This window comes from Talpa europaea (genome assembly GCF_964194135.1).
Source record: "Talpa europaea genome assembly, chromosome: 13".
NCBI classification, from domain to species: domain Eukaryota; kingdom Metazoa; phylum Chordata; class Mammalia; order Eulipotyphla; family Talpidae; genus Talpa; species Talpa europaea.
The window spans coordinates 10,983,701-11,000,190 of record NC_140080.1 but is presented as its reverse complement, the minus strand read 5'-3'; the positions used below and the strand labels follow the sequence as shown (position 1 = coordinate 11,000,190).

The window sequence follows — 16,490 nt, the reverse complement described above, 5'->3', positions numbered from 1 at the left end:
GTTCCATTTCTAAGCTGTCTTGCTGAGGGTTTTCCATAACTGTTTTTATATTGAACTTCTTCCATGACAAGTTTAAAGGTGTTTGCATTTCCTCATCCACAGTACTTTATTCCCTGAAATGCTGAAACCACACACCTAATAAGCAGGTGTCTCTGTTGGTGCCTTCTTTCTCTTATTTTGCTAAGGAATATAAAACTGCTTGGAAGGTGAATCCAAGGTCAAGACTACACCAAAGTTCTACCACATGGATATTTGTCCTCTTCTGCTTCTTTGGAAGCATGATTAAGTGTCACCTGCAGGTACGCAATTGAGATAATGATGCACTTTCTCTTCTTAAGGTGCCTACCTCTTCCTTCACCCCTATAAGCTCTACCTCCCCTCGCAGATTTAGATGTAGGTGGAGCCGATTTTGTTCAAAGCCTCTCATTTTCTTCTGTAGTCAAATTATATCTGACTTTACAATTTCTTTAAAAAGAAAAATAAGTCTTTTTACCATTTCATTAAGGAGCTGTTAAAACTCTGACAGAACTTACCATCTGTCCTAAGTTCATTCTATCCAGACTCCCAAATAGCTTCCCATTTGCTGTGACAGCAGTGGCAAGACCCCGTTATCCATGACCATAAGCACTAGTGAGATGCAACAGATTTTTTTCACTGTTCATTTCAACTAGTACTAAAAGGCAAAAACCTTTATAATTAGTTGGAACCTATCAGAATAACTTCAAGCTCTGAAAGTAAAGGTGTCCATGGTGTTCCATCCTGGTCGGTTACATGCACATGACTAAAGGTAGGGCGACTTTTTTATCTTGGACTAAATTAGTGTGTGTGACAACTGCCTAGGAGGTTGGCTAAGATACTCCTGCAGCCTTGAGAAATTAAAGCAAAATGTCAGCTGGAACGGAGTTCTAAAGTAATTGTCTCCCAACTGAAATTAAAACTACAAGAAGGTAGCAGGGCATTAAAAGGATCAGCGTCTGACAAAATTATCGGGGTGGAAAGCCACCTCTGTGTGCTCCTCCACGACCCCCCCTAAAGCCACCTCTTTCCCCCCGGAAGTTTGATCGATTTCTTTCTCGTCCCCGGCCAGCAGAAGTTCCTCCTCTTCCTCCACCTCTGGGAGCTCCACCTCCGCGATCAGATTTAGATTTGGGAGGAGGTGATTTTGGTCGAAGTCTCTCAATTTCTTCTGTACACCCAGTCAAATAGGAATTAGGGGCACTGAAGTAGGATGCGTAGGTTTCTGCATTGTAGTTGCTATTGGTAAGAGTTGGGCCAACTGTGAGCCAGCCTGAAATGAAGAGGGAAAAAAAATGATCCTTTTGGTCCTTCAAAATGTAGAAAAGGTAGCAAACATTTCTGTATAATGAGAATTTAATAGATTTTCTATAACCTTCACAAATGTTCATTGTTGTAAAACATTGATTTTTACCTAACAGTACAGAGACAATAGGACTTTAATATAAAATAATAATAATAGGTATATCATACGGAGCCTGTTATTTATCACCTAGTGGACACCCTGATTGGTAGAGAAGAACCTCTAGATCAAAGAGCAGCTTCCATACCTCATGGGCTCATGGACAATTCAGTCTGAGATTTTTAATTGCTCTCCTCAAGATTGACTTTTGGCAGGTTTGTGGTGTCAAGTACAACATACACACAACATTAAGGGGTAAGGAGCAATTGCATTTAAAGATTTAATGAAAACAGCTAACACAGTCTCTGTCATGCCCCGGTGACTCTTACATAAACAAGTTTCACAATATGAATCTTTGCAGAGTAACTGCAAGGGACACGACACAGTAGTTCACTATAATCTTTTTGATATTTTGATGTTTGCTTTTACTCGCAGCAAAACTCAAATAGTTGTTTTGCTTTTTCTTTGACGTTTTCCACCTCCTTTAAACAGCAGTTGTCACTAGAGACAGTTCCCAGTTTCAGGAGTTATTATGGAGTAGGACAGGTTAATGATGGACAAGAAAAACCAGTTTATTTCCTCAAACCTCAGAGCCACAATCTGAAGAGCAAACATTTGCTTGTTGTAAGCTGTGCTGCTGAAATATTTTTACTTTGATAAGGCAATAAAATCACCCACAAAACTTCTAGGCAAGGTGTTTGAATATATGGTGAGAGGAAGTCTAACAACTCAAAGTTCACTCAAAGCTGTATCTACACAGTGCATAGAATGACATAAGCATAAACCATATGTGCACTGAGAAAAAGATTAAAAAATCAAGGAAATGACATTTAAATCACAGCATTCCCACCGTTTAAAATCAGTATGCTGTTTTAATTTAGACATTAATAATTAAAGGATGCATGCTGTAATTTTTAAGATAACTACTGAAAAAGCAATAAAAGAACATCTAACAAGCTAATAAAAGGATAAATAGAAAAAAAGTATTTAAGCTGTCCAAAAAAAAAAGGAGTAGGGTAATACTAATGTAAAGCAAAGAGCAGATAGTAATTTTTGCCCAAATATATCAGGAATTAGAATACAAACTGACTATACAATTCAATCAGATAAGCTTGATGGAAAACAGCCATGTGTTTGTACACAAGATAAGGCAGATTGAAAGTAGTAGGATGGAAATAAAAAGCCACATAAACACAAATCAAAAGAAAGCTGTTACAGTAACATTAGCTGAAGTGAATTTTAAGGTAAGAAACACTAGATAAAGGAGGATATTTCATATTATGATGCTAGGAAGGCATAAAAATTATACATTTTATAAACACCTGACCACAGAATGTCAGAGATATATACAAAACTGACAACTAAACAAATCACAAGTCCTAAGGACAACAGATTTCAAAAGACCTTTCTTACAGAAGAGTTTAAAAAATTAGTAAAGATATGGCAGATATAAACAACACATAATAAATACAATAAACCTACAATAAAAACAATATACATTTTATACAATATAAAAACAATATATATTTCTTTAGACTTGAAATGGTTATCTAAATTGTATCAAAAGCAAACCTCAACAAATTACAAAGGAGTGAAATCTTAGTCTATTATTTGACCAAAATAAGCCAAAAAGTAGTAACAAAATAACAAGCAATTCTTTACTGAATGACACACTGCTAAGGGAAAAAAAAACATTTTTTCTAAAGCCAAACCATATGGTATACAATTCACCCATGGAATAGCAGTGAGAAGAATGAGCTTGGCGAATGTGAAGTACAGCAAAAAGAGGAATCAGACACCTTAACATTTTTATTTCATAGCGCAGTCTGTGCTATTTTAACACCCATATTTCAAGAAACCATAAAGTTGTCTTTTGGTTTTTTTTTTTTTCCATTTTTTCTGATGTCTTACCTGGTCGAATTGTACTATCTCTTCCAAACAGATGAAGGCGTCTTCTACCAAGACAGAAATGTTCAATTATATGAAAAATTTCAACAGGTTTTTCTATATTGCCGATTTCAGGTTCTTCTGTGATAATCAAGTCAATGTCCACATTAGCATGAATGAAGTCTCCGTCTGTGCTGCGCTTAACAGTCCCCTTGATCCCCATGAGGCAGTGCTCCTATGGGACGGTAAAAGCAGAGCAGGAAACTAGTCTCTTTTCATCACCAGTCCTATCTTGTAACATTTTCATTTCTGTAGCCACCAATTCCAAAACAATCCTCTTTTCTCTGGATCCTTGGGATACTGGGCACAAACAGAATAGGAAAACCTAGATCCCTGGATGTGGAAAGACTGCCAGGGAAGCTAGACATGAGGATATTAAATTTAGAGTCATCACATTTTAGAACAGTCAGTGATCAAAATCTTGTCCTCTGCACTCAACAGAAACTTGTTTTCATCTGTTACGGAAACAAGGCACTTGATTTTGACATCTTAAAATGGCATTATTATTATTAAGAATATCTCATATGATCCAAGATCAAAAATATCAGTGTTGTTTACACAACATAAATAAGTGTGAAAATGAAACAATTTTGCTTTGGTTTTCTGACCTGTATTTAATCTGGATGAAGGGGCGTATAGATTAAATGAGTCTGATCTTTCACTGGACTCCACGAACCAATAACGGCAAGGGTGGCATACTTTCCCTTCAGAAGAATTTTCCATTCCCCAAAAGAACCTCACACTCTTTAATTCTAAAGAGTGGAAGACTGAGGACACACTGTTTCAATCTGAGACCTGCTGGACAGCAGAATAGTAGAGGTTCTCGGGGGTTCTTAGTATAGATTCTAACATAGCAAATAGAACAAAAGAAAAGAAATGCCTCTAAGTTAAGCAGCTACAAGTTTTGCCCTCAACTCTTTTTTTCTGGATCTAGAGAAAGGAAAAATTCTGGGGGGAGCAAGGGTATTGAGAGCCTGTATTTGAACTATAGCAGTTGAGGACACACAGGCATATATATTTCCTTTTACAGCATCGTGGGGGCTGCCTAACCCTGTGAATAAAGCACTCTAAAATGATTTTTATGTAAACATACTCATTGCCATTTTTACAAGTCCAGGAAAAGAGCATTTCCACCAAAACCAATTAAAACAATATACTGTGATTTGGAAAACCTTGAGAGAAAAGAAAACAAAACAAAATAGTAAACGCAATACCTTTGTTCTCTGGAAGACAGCTTTTGGATCTAAAGTCTTAGTCTTTCCAGGATTGTTTTTATTGGTTTTTATCCAACAAATATCTTCACATCTTCTGTAACCCCACTTGCGTAAACACTAGGAAGAATTAAAAAAAAGAGATCCTTAGCTAAAAGAAATAAAATGATGCTTATAATAACCAACCAGCATCAAAAAACTTCCTAGAGGTCTGAGACAACAAATTCGAGTATCTTTCAGTAATTTTTAGTGTAGAAATAGAAAAAAAAGAAATACTAGCCTTTAAATATCTAGCCATGATACAGGACAAATGTGTGTGTGTGTTGGATGTTAATATGTGGTTGATATTACTACACAGTGTTATGTAACACTCACAATACTCTAATACTGAAATAATACCTTTTATTGCCTTCAATAGAAAGTAGATTTTAAAATGAGAAGAAAACACTCAGACCCTCTTTAATTATAAAATAGCTCCACAAGATAATTTGATTCCTGCCACTTCAACTATCAAGCTAGGGACAAGGCTGAAAATTACTGAAAACACTCTAATAACTAAAAAAAAAAAAATTATAAAATGTTATTTTTATGTATTTAATACTAAAAACCTCAAAAAATTCAAACATTGAAGACTGTTACACGTATCTTTATTGAGGAAAACTTTCTTTACTGCATTTGGACAGCAGAAATGAGCCCCAAACTGAATACTACTGATACCTACACACCTAATGGATAAAAGGCATATGTGATTTTGTTAACACTTAGAAATCCAAAATACTCTAGTAAAAAAGAGTTCTGAACTAAAGTAAAGTACCTCAAATAAACTGAGGTGTTGTAATGCCTTTTACACTTTCAGTCATTCAAACAATGTGTTCTAGATGCTGGGTTATTTTTCCAACTTCATTTGGTTTCCACTTGGAACTCAGCAATTAATGCAGTTCAGAAGAATATGTTTTAGTTACCCATAAAGAGCAGTAAATGGCACAAAGAAGTGTTTCTGAACTGTAATGTAGTTTCAAATCTCTAAACTGCTCTTCTTCCTGTAGTTCCTTCCAATAAACTATTATTTTGATTTATTCATGCCTAGTGCTAGTTAACTATGAGGGATGATCTCCTGAACTTTCTTTTCCTCTGAATATTTTAGTATTCTAGAAATGAAGAACAAAAATAACATTAATCTTCAATTCCTTATGCGACGTATTATAGTTTTTAAAAATAAATTTGGCCTCCCCGGTGGCGCAGTGGTTGACCGCTGGGCTGTGAAGCTGCCCGTAGCCTCTGCAGTGCCGGTTCGATCCCCGGCCGCCAGCGAGGGTCCCACATGGCACAACAGACCTCTTCTGCCGCGCCCTCTGTTCCCCTCAGGACTGTATTTCATCAGTCTGCCTGTTCTGTTCCCCACTGTGGCTCTGGTGAATTCTCTCACTCTCCTGGGCTTCTGACTGTACCCAGTGTTTGTATAAATAAATAAATAAATCTTTAAAAATAAATTTAAACATCCACTTTTAATAAAACACCACCTTACCACTCTTCCAAGGTCCAGTCCCTCCCCGGAACCACACCAAAGAAAAATAAAAGATCGAGGAGCTGCAATCTCATCAATTTCTAACTTCATGATCTGTAAGAAACCAAACAATATTGCAAAACAAGTTGTTATTTTGCATTCATCCTAAAAGAACAACCACTGAGATTTATCAGGATTTTCAAGTAGATGTATTCTTTAAATGTACTTATTTTCATTGGGAAATATACTAGAAAATATATAAATATACTGTAATATTTATTAATATACCTTATACTTTCAGTCACAAAACATGCTATAAATCTATATTTATGATCCTAAAAAAAATACGGATGATATCCAAAACCTTACTTTGTGGTCAAGTAAATATAAAATCATTTCAAAAATAAGTAACTCATGACAAAGTAGAAAAGTTTCATCATACATCATCCCAAGTCCAGCATTTTTCATTAGCAGTGATGCCAGTCTCTCTGTAATACTCTTCTAATGGGGGTTCCAGAAGAATCACATCAAACTTGGGTGTTAGTTCTCTGATGTCAAAGGCTTCTATATCTGCTTGTAAGTACCTGTTTGATTGAAGCACAGAAAGCGAGTAGGATATTTTCAAATACCTTAAAGATAGTGATGAAAGAAATTTCTAAAATGTCACTAAATGCTATGTATGAAGTAATCTCGAGCTGATTACTGAATACCTTTTTATGGATGGAATCATTCTTCAGTACAGACAGTAAACCATCTACCATTGCTCTTACCTAGGACATGGATAGAACTACAAAGTAAAGTCACTGCCCCCCAAGGACATTCAGAATATAAACTTCTCACTTTTATATTACATATCCATACTCAAATGTGAGTCTGTGAGTCCCCACCTGTTATCAACTACTTATCTAAGAAATACGTTACTTTTTTCCCTCAATTGTTTAATTTCAAAAAGCTATTTGTAAGTTTTAAATGTCTCTCTCTTAAAAATAGTTTCTAAAGATGGATGTAATTTTCATTTATTAGTTTGTTCATTAGTAAAATTGTTTATATTAGCATTTCTTTCCGGCTATCTAATACAAATTACCACTAGTTTTAACTATGAGGTTATGTCCACATAGCATGAATGCATTTTAGATGTAAGGGTATTTTTTTTTTTTTTTTTTTTTTTTTTTAAAGATTTATTTATTTATTTATACATACAAGCACTGGGTACAGTCAGAAACGCGGGAGGGTGAGAGAATTCACCAGAGCCAGAGAGGGGGGGAGCAGAACAGGCAGAAGGACCGAAGTACACTGCTGAGGGGAGCAGCGGGCGGCAGGAGAGGTCTGCGCGCCATGTGGGACCCTCCTCTGGTGGCTGGGGAGCAGCCAGGGATCGAACCGGCGCTGCAGAGGCTGCGGGCAGCTTCGCAACCCAGTGCTCAACCGCTGCACCACTGGGGAGGCCCTGTAAGGGTATTTTTAAATAGGATAAATATTAGCGTCTGCTAATATTTTTCCCCACATACACAGACTTCTTTGTGGTTCTTCTAATTATTAACAGGATACATTTTAGCAAATTGTCAAATGTCTACAACGTTCAAAGTAAGCTAAATGTGAAATAAACATCCTCTAATATCAAAGACCTTATATACATTTTTGAAGAAAATTAGTCCATTTAGCAAAAGTTAAAATGAATTATCTACAGTATTCTAAAATGTTCAGAAAAGTATCTGTAGATGCTGAGTCAAACTTAATTTTTATTTTCTTCTTCTTCATTTAAGTCTTTTTTTGGTCACTTCAAAATACAGTCACGTTTTTAGTACATCTCTTTTAATGAAAATGAAGATGGCGTCTTTTATAATGATAGAAAAAGTTTCCATCATCTTTTTATCTATATTTTCTAAAAAAATATAAATATAAAGAAACTTGAAGCAAACGAGAAAAGTGAAAACGATTACATAACCTGGTATACCTGCCATTAGAGCTTCACATTAATTTATTTTAAAGAAAAAATAGCGTGTTAACCTTTACAAGTGCAGATACTTTTTCTAACAGAAAGATTACAGAATAAAGAATATTTTAAACCTCAGTTGGGAACAAAAGTCATTGCAAAAAAATCACTTACATAGGAGGAGTGTTAGATTTAGCTATTAACTCATCCTTTAGCCTGATGAGTTCCCTCAGTTTAGGGTATTCTTCAAATCTGTCTGCCAAACCTGAAGGGGAAAAAAAGCAAATTCCAAATTTTAGTACAACTGAAGTTATTGTCAGTGAACTCAAAAGGTATGAGCTCCTACACACTACTTTATTATCATACCTTTTCAAAAAGGCAATCTTGGAGTATTTTTAAACATTTCACATACACATTTCCTATTTCATGACCCTAACCACATATGCTAGCAAAAATTCAGAGGTTTTAAATGGTGGTTCAAGTCAATAAATTATACATTTTTCATTTATTCTAGTAAATAAATAACTATTAGTAGCATCAAATCTAACCTTTCTAGTCTCAGGAAAAGTAGCAACGACTGAGTTTCTTCCCTTTCTTTTAGTTATAAATAACATCACTTCTCTTAAAGAATCTTGTGATAATGCTGTGATAATTACTTAGTTTCTTGGATAATTATACAAAGTGGAAAAAAATGATTATTTCCTTTCTTCCTTATGAATAGGTGAAGGAGGGGACAATACATGCTATAGCATCAAGGATCCTTTAAAACATTATGCTAAGAGAAAGAAGCTAGTGCTGAAATACCATGTTATGATTCCACTTACATGAAATTCTATAATAAGGAAATCAATAGAGACAGGAAGTCAATTAGTGGTTACTGAAGGCTGGGGCAGACAGGTAGCTGAAGGGCAGATGTCAAGCCTGTGTTCTGCAGTTAATACACTCTTACCCATGTAGATGCCTAAATTAAGGTATCGGATGAGGGGCAGGTATGGTAACTGATTACCAATAGACACAGTTTATTTAGAGGAGGTGAAAATGTTCCAAAATCAGACTGTGGTCACAGTTGCATTTAACTTGTGCATACAAAGAAAAGCTGGAGTTACAGTCTTTCAATGGGTGAACCAGAAGGTACATGAATTATCTTACGACTTTTTTTTTTTTTTAAATAGAGGCATGTTTTTATTTATTTATTTGTTGTGTTTATACATGCACTGGGTACAGTCAGAAGCGCAGGAGGGTGAGAGAATTCACCAGAGCCAGAGCAGGGAGCACAGCAGGCAGAAGGACCGAAGTACACTGCTGAGGGGAGCAGCGGGAGGCAGGAGAGGTCTGCGCGCCATGTGGGACCCTCCTCCGGTGGCCAGGGAGCAGCCGGGGATTGAACCAGCGCCGCAGAGGCTGCGGGCAGCTTCGCAACCCAGCGCTCTACCGCTGCACCACCGGGGAGGCCCTATCTTACGACTTTTTAAAAATGTAGGGTAACAGGCTTATCAGTAGACTGAACACCATTAAGGAAATAATCTCTGAGCTTGAGGATATCTCAATAATAACCTTCAAAGCTGAGAAGCAAAGAGAACAAAAACTCAAGAGTCAGAATATCTAAAAACTCAGAACATCCAACTACAGTGTAACACACACATTATGGGAAATCAGAAGGTGAAAAACAAAGGGGGGAAAGGGCGAGATGAAATATTTAGAACAATGAGGACTGAGAATTTCCCCAAATTTATGTCACACATCAAAGCACACAAAACTCAGAGAACATTAGCAGGAAAAATGCCAAAGAAACTATACCTACGCAAATCATTTTCAAACTACAGAAAATCAAATATTTAAAAAAAAAAAAATCTATAAAGAAACCAGAGGAAAAGAACACTGTATTTAGGAGAATAAAGATACTCATTTCTTTTCGGAAACAGGCACACAAGAGTAAAGTGGAATGTTTAAAGCATTGACAGAAAAGTGACTTAGAATTCTGTACTTTGAAATTATCTTCCAAAATTGAAAAAGAAATAGATTTTTTAGACGCACAAAACTTGAGGGAATTTTTAGCCAGTAGAACTGCCTTGCAAGAAATATTAGTTCTTTAAAGACAAGGAAAATTATTTATCAGAAACAGTGATCTATTTCTACATGATCTGATTATAGGTACTGTGCCATACAACCCATCTCTAGGACAAATTTTTCTGTGTTAAGCCTCAAAGAAGGAATAAATGAAAGCAAAATAATGAGTTTAGAACCACGCTGGAGAAGGAAGAAAAAAAAAAAAAAAGGAAGGTAAAGGAGGGAAGAGTAGAAGCACTGAGGACAGAATGGGGAAGCCAAGCCAGGGGAAAAATTTTGTAAGAAAGTTAACCCAGAAAATGCATATTACCAAGAGTTAGCAGTGGCATATTCCCAACAAATCTGACATACCTACATCCCTGATGAAATTTTGAGGTCTATGTCCAGTATCTACAAAATGTTGGCAGTAATCATTATGGGGATTTAAACTCTGCGTTCCCTAAAGAAAAAGCCAAAATTAAATTAACGTTGTGCACGCTGATGGCAGATACATTAACTCTTTGTTTTTTGTTACAGGGCCATATAAAACATAAGTTGATTCACAGATTAAAAAATTACTAATATTTGAAAACCTAACTAAAATGATAGTAGTATTCTTCGGTAGCTACAGATGTTAATAAAACATGATCTCAAAAGTCAAGTATCACAAGAATAGCTCACAAATAACTTTATTTTAAAATAACATTCTTTATTTCATTATAGTGATCACTCAATAACTGAAAATATCTTGAAAACATATTTAAAATCTTTTCAGGCAGAGATGAAATGTGAAGTTTCAAGATTTGAAAATTATTTACCTTAAGAAAAGTACTAGAATCTTTATAAATTTCTTCTTCATATGGCAAATTCTCTTCCTCCTGTTGCATTTCAAGTTCATCCTTGAAAAAGGAAGATGAAGTAAATATATTATGCATAGGAGGAATATTTCATGCTAGCGTGATTATTTAGGCAAAATATATTTTATTTCCCAAGGAAGGACAGAATTTTCAAATTACCATTGAAGTCAAATCTTGAAGTCTTTGCTTTCCCATCATTTGATCTTACTACTTGATTATTTTTACAACAAAATAAAAATTTCCTTTTCATTCTCATCAAAAATAAATAATGGTTGATTTTGCTAACCAAATTGCCTAGCATTTTTAATATCAAATGTTACTATAAATATTTGAATTTACTTTCAATCAAAAGATAAGCTCACCAATGTGGCAATTTTAATTCTAACTATGCTTTTATAATCACATGAAACTACTGCTTTACTAGGTCAAAAGTGTATCAGAAATTGGATACGGTCTGAAATAATGACAAATATTTAAGTTACATCTTAGCACAAGTCAGAATGCAAGATAATATTCATGAGATTAGACAATTATATCATCAAATTTCCTAGAGATTTACTGAAACAAAGCATTTTCTATTAAGTAGAGTTGTACAACCAGTACCATGAAGAAATGGAGATAGTGAGATAGTATTCGGGTTTTGTCCACAATATATTCTTTTCAACAAAGTATTGCAATGACCAGTTTAGAAGTTGGCTTTTTCTTGGGCTTCTTTCAAAAATGATTCTACATTGCTATCTATAACACATGAGTTTTCAAGATAATTTAATTATACCACCTTATACTGTTAACATGGAATAACACAAGTCAAAAATATGGTGTCATAATCTCTCAAAATCTGATCCAATTACCCAAAATTTCTGATGTACTTACTTCTTTACCCTTATTGAAGAATGTTACTACCTTGTGTTTACCAGCCATTATGCTAACAACTTTGTACATATCACCTAATTTATCTCACAAAATTCTTGATTAAAATGAGGAAATGGATAGAATTATCTTAATTTAATTGAGTATACACATACAATTACTTGAAACACTTCAAAATTCAGCTGTCCATCAAATTCTTTTTCTTTTGTCTTGACCATAAAATTGCCCCATTCTCTACTTGCCTTATATTCTTCCATTTTGTCTTCATCTGTCTCTCCTTCATCTTGATACTTCCGTTTTGAATTTGGAGCAGAGGTATCATAAGAAGCCCTAAAAATTAAAACTATAGGATCATGCACAAATATATGCAAGATGTACAAATACATCTAGCAGTAATATCAAATAACTGGTTCTAAAAACAGAACTTTTCCTGACTTAACAGTATCTATTTATCCAGCTTATTATAAACCATCAAAAAAAAAAAGGTCATACGATATAATTAATGATTCTACATTTGATTTTTATGAGAAAGTAACCAAATGAGAAAACAAGCTGTTATCAGGGATATATGACAAAAAGAAACTTCTAGATTATGTATCGTTCTAATATGTCTTGAACAATGATGATGTTCATATTAATTAGGACACTGAAAAAAATCTGAAATGTTTTATGAACGATTAAATGATGAGCAGTTTTAGGGTAAGTATTTTCCAAGAATTTTTTTTTAATGATTTATTTATTTATGCATACAAGAGCTCTGGTACAGGCCAGAGATGCAGGGAGTGAGAGGATCAAAACAGAGACAGAGTGGGGAACAGAACAGGCAGAACTACTGAAATACACTGCTGAGGGGAGCAGTGGGCAAGGCAGGAAAGGTCTGCTGCGCCATGTGGGTAGCTCCCTGGCCAGCCGGAGATCGAACTCATGCTGCAGAGGCTTTGGATTGCTTCATAGTGTGGTGCTTAACCCCTTGCACCACCAGGAAGGCCCTCTAAGAATTTTTAAAATGGAATTGTAAATCGTCCTCTAACATTCTGTTTTCTAACTATTTTATCAATGAGAAATAACTGCAGCTAGAAAAAAATTGTAACTCATGAACAATGAAATTGAGTGTTTCTGAAATTCTCATTTTGATGCTTTTCATAACAACGCCACTTCATACCTAAGATTATTTATTAAAACAATGATTCTTTTACAATATTGACATGTCATCAAAAGAAAAAAAAAATTCAACTGACCTGCACGTTTCTCTTGTTTCAGCAATTTCTCTCTGTTCATCTTTGCTATTTAACACAGCACCAATGCTGTCAGCATTTTCGGCTCCCAACTGAGAAAAGACAAAAGGAGAAATTAAATCACAAAGTATTGAAGAGCCTTTCCAGTCATTTGTAGTAGCATTTAATATGTCAAGTACTAAAAAAAAATCTGTAAGTACCTCAGTGAACAGATGGATTAATCAGCTTGCACGACACTATGGTAATACCGAGAATAAAACCAAGTTAATTAAGAAATATTTTGGGGTCTCCCTGGTGGTGCAAGGGGTTAAGACACAACCTATGAAGCTATCTGCAGCCAATGTAGCACAAATTCGATCCCCGGGCAGGGAGCTACCCACATGGCGCAGCAGACCTCTCCTGACTTGCCCGCTGCTCCCCTCAGCAGTGTATTTCAGTCAATTTGCCTGTTCTGTTCTGCACTCTGTCTCTGGTAAATCCCCCAACCCCCACAACTCTGGCCTGTACCCCAGTTCTTGTATGTATAAATAAATAAATCTTTAAAAAAAATTTTGACAGCTGAAAAGCATTTTACACTGTTATATTTAAAGTTAAGACACTTAAGCCAATCTCCAACTTTTAAAGTAAATAATAAACCATAATTCAGAAGTAGTAGCAATAAAAAAAAAGCAGCTAACATATAGTGTTTACAATGCGGTAGATACTACGCTAAACACTTTGCAACCATTAGGTCACACATACCTTACTTATTCACTGCTGTCATTTTTTTTAAGTTTTTTTTTTTTAAGATTTATTTATTTATTTATTTATTTATTTATGTAAGCGCTGGGGCACAGACCAGACGCATGGGAAGGTGAGAGGATTCACCAGAGACAGAGTGGAGAACAGAACAGGCAGACTGATGAAATACACTGCTGAGGGGAGCAGCGGGCGAGACAGGAGAGGTCAGCTGCACCATGTGGGACCCTCACCGGTTGGCCAGGATCGAACCAGCACTGCAGAGGCTGCAGACAGCTTCGCAGTGCGGCACTCAACCACCTGTGCCACCAGGGTAGGCCCTTAAGATTATATTTGTTGAGCCAAGTCTTTACAAAAAGACTATAGGCACAACACTGAACATTTTGCAAATACCTTAAAAACGGCAATGCAAATTTTGGTGGGCAACTGGGGAAAGTTTGCAAAACAGAACAGATATAAACACATCAGCAGTTGAGATAAGGTTGACTAAGAAAAGTGCAATTGGTTAGTTCATGGAAAACTTTCAAAGCCAGACCAAGAAATGCAGAATGCGATTTATAGGCCAAGAGCAGCCATTTAGTACTTTTAAGCACAGGAAGGACATGAAGAAAGATGCATTAAGTCATCATTTTAGCTCAGTTGAGAGGGGAGAAGGCACACTAATATATCAGAGCTGCCAAGTCCCCAGGCTGGATTTTAATCACCCCTGTCCTTTTAGTCTCCCCACTCACAACTCCCCTAAGTCTTCTCCAGTGATAAGTCTCTTCCAATCTATCAACTGCCCCTGACCATAAATTGCCCTGACTTCTGTTCCCTTTAGTCAAACACACAGACACTTGGCACAGCTCAATGCTTTCTAAGCTTCTTCCCATCACTGACTCCTCCCTGTTCTTATCTCAGCTGGGTCCAAGTTATTTCCTGAAAGCAGGCTCTTCTACAAACATTGTATCTAGAAAAAGGAGTCTCTTCCCATTATTCTCCTTTTAAGGTCATTTCCATATTCAAATCAAATTACTTAATACAACTGTCAATGATTTTACTATTGTGCATTCCCAATTTACATTGATTCCTAGCCTCTATCATAACTTCCACTTATTTTATTTGTGTACTTTAATTAACTCACTTTTGCTTACTTCTCCCCACTGAAATGTAAGTCACCTTAGGAGAACTCTGTCCTGTTGACAGCTATGGTCCCTTGTTAGAATAATGTCTGTCTCATAGCAGATGCTCAACAAATGACCCAATGAATTTTCTCCTGGGGCCTAAATTGGCAAACAGTATATTACAAGACAAGTGCTTTATATTAAGATTTTGCTTACATATGTAATTGTCTTCTCAAGTTCCAACATTCTCAAAAAATTGTGAAATAACTGCATTAGGTCAACATTAGATTTTCTATTACAGTAGCACTAAATATACCGTATCAACAATTATGACAATTTGGTATCATCTGAAAGCAAACAGGATTTTTGAAATAAACGTTCAAGTTAAATAAAAAGGCATAAATTGTGAGTTTGTAGCTACTATGGTCGAATTTTAGCAGTGAATGGTCTGTGGCAGTTCTTAACCTCTGAAGCCTGTTTTTTTTTTTAATATTTATTTATTTATGTACAATAATTGGGGTACAGGCCAGAGGTGTGTGGGGTGAGAGGATTTACCAGAGACAGAGTGGGGAACAGAACAGGCATACTGCCTGAAGCACACTGCTGAGGGGAGCAGAGGGCGAGACAGGCGAGGTCTGCTGCACCATGTGGGTAGCTCCCTGACCAGTGATAGAACTCGTGCTACAGAGGCTGTCCAGCTTCCTATGTTGTGTCCTAACCCCTTGCCTGTTCTTTATTCATTATGTTAAGATACTCCTACTTATTTCTGAAGTAAGTATGACGACGATTCTATCATCCACAGGACAGTAGACTGCAGCACACAAGAACTGGAACCCCAAATTTCCATTCATTACTTGCGATGACATGATGTTTAGTACGATCCCAAAAGACAGTGCAGCTCCTTCATAATGAAGCCACAACCTCAAGAATTAGATGCTAACTGCAAGAGGAGGCAAGACACAGAGAACCATTTCAGTAGTGAAGAAAATCTAGGAATGAAACAGGTACTTCTCCTGGCGGGAAGGGCGGGGGTGGCTTTTACCAAGACCAAAGCTTTGGACCCCATCGTGGAGCCTGTGCCAGGCACTGGGCGGGCAGCCCATCAAGGCGGCTTTACACCCATCCTGGCGTTTGGTTTAGCACAACCACCAAGACTCCGCCACAAAGTGGGAAATAATCGGGGCAGAGCGGGCGCCAAGCACAAGAAGGGCGAGCGAGCCCAGGGGCCGCGGCGGGTGGGGAGGGGACAGCGCAGGGCAGGGGAGAGGAGGCCGGCCGCGCACGCGCACTCGTCATCCCTCCCTGGGCCGCGGACCTGCTGCGCGAGGAGCTGTCGCCGTAGCTTCTGCCGCTCCCGGATCTCCTGCAGGCGACTGTCCATGTCCCCACTCTTGTTTTCCACTACCCCCGAAAACTTGGCAGCTCGCGGAGAAATCTCCGCCCAGTTTGTCTTCCGAGTCGGCGGAACGCAAGATTCGCCGAAAGGTTCAGGCGGCGCGCATCTCTTATGCAATCCCTCAGTCGCTATTTCCGGCGCGACCGGAATTGGCTCGCCCAGCCCGGAAGTCCCGCCTCCCCTGGACGCCCACGATTTGACGCCACCTGGAGGGGCGCCAATGAGGGAGGCTG

General features: G+C 37.1%; 1 protein-coding gene across 1 annotated transcript; it reads right to left on the bottom strand.

Moving 5' to 3' along the window:
* Positions 1-983: 983 nt before the first annotated feature.
* On the bottom strand, positions 984-16,242 carry METTL14 (methyltransferase 14, N6-adenosine-methyltransferase non-catalytic subunit; the record flags this gene model as incomplete). The annotated part of the gene is made up of 11 exons (XM_084252773.1): positions 984-1,288; positions 3,329-3,539; positions 4,579-4,695; positions 6,101-6,193; positions 6,522-6,663; positions 8,187-8,277; positions 10,431-10,518; positions 10,877-10,957; positions 12,028-12,115; positions 13,024-13,112; positions 16,177-16,242. 11 exons carry the CDS (start codon positions 16,240-16,242, stop codon positions 984-986), a joined length of 1,371 nt encoding a protein of 456 aa, XP_084108899.1.
* Positions 16,243-16,490: the final 248 nt, after the last annotated feature.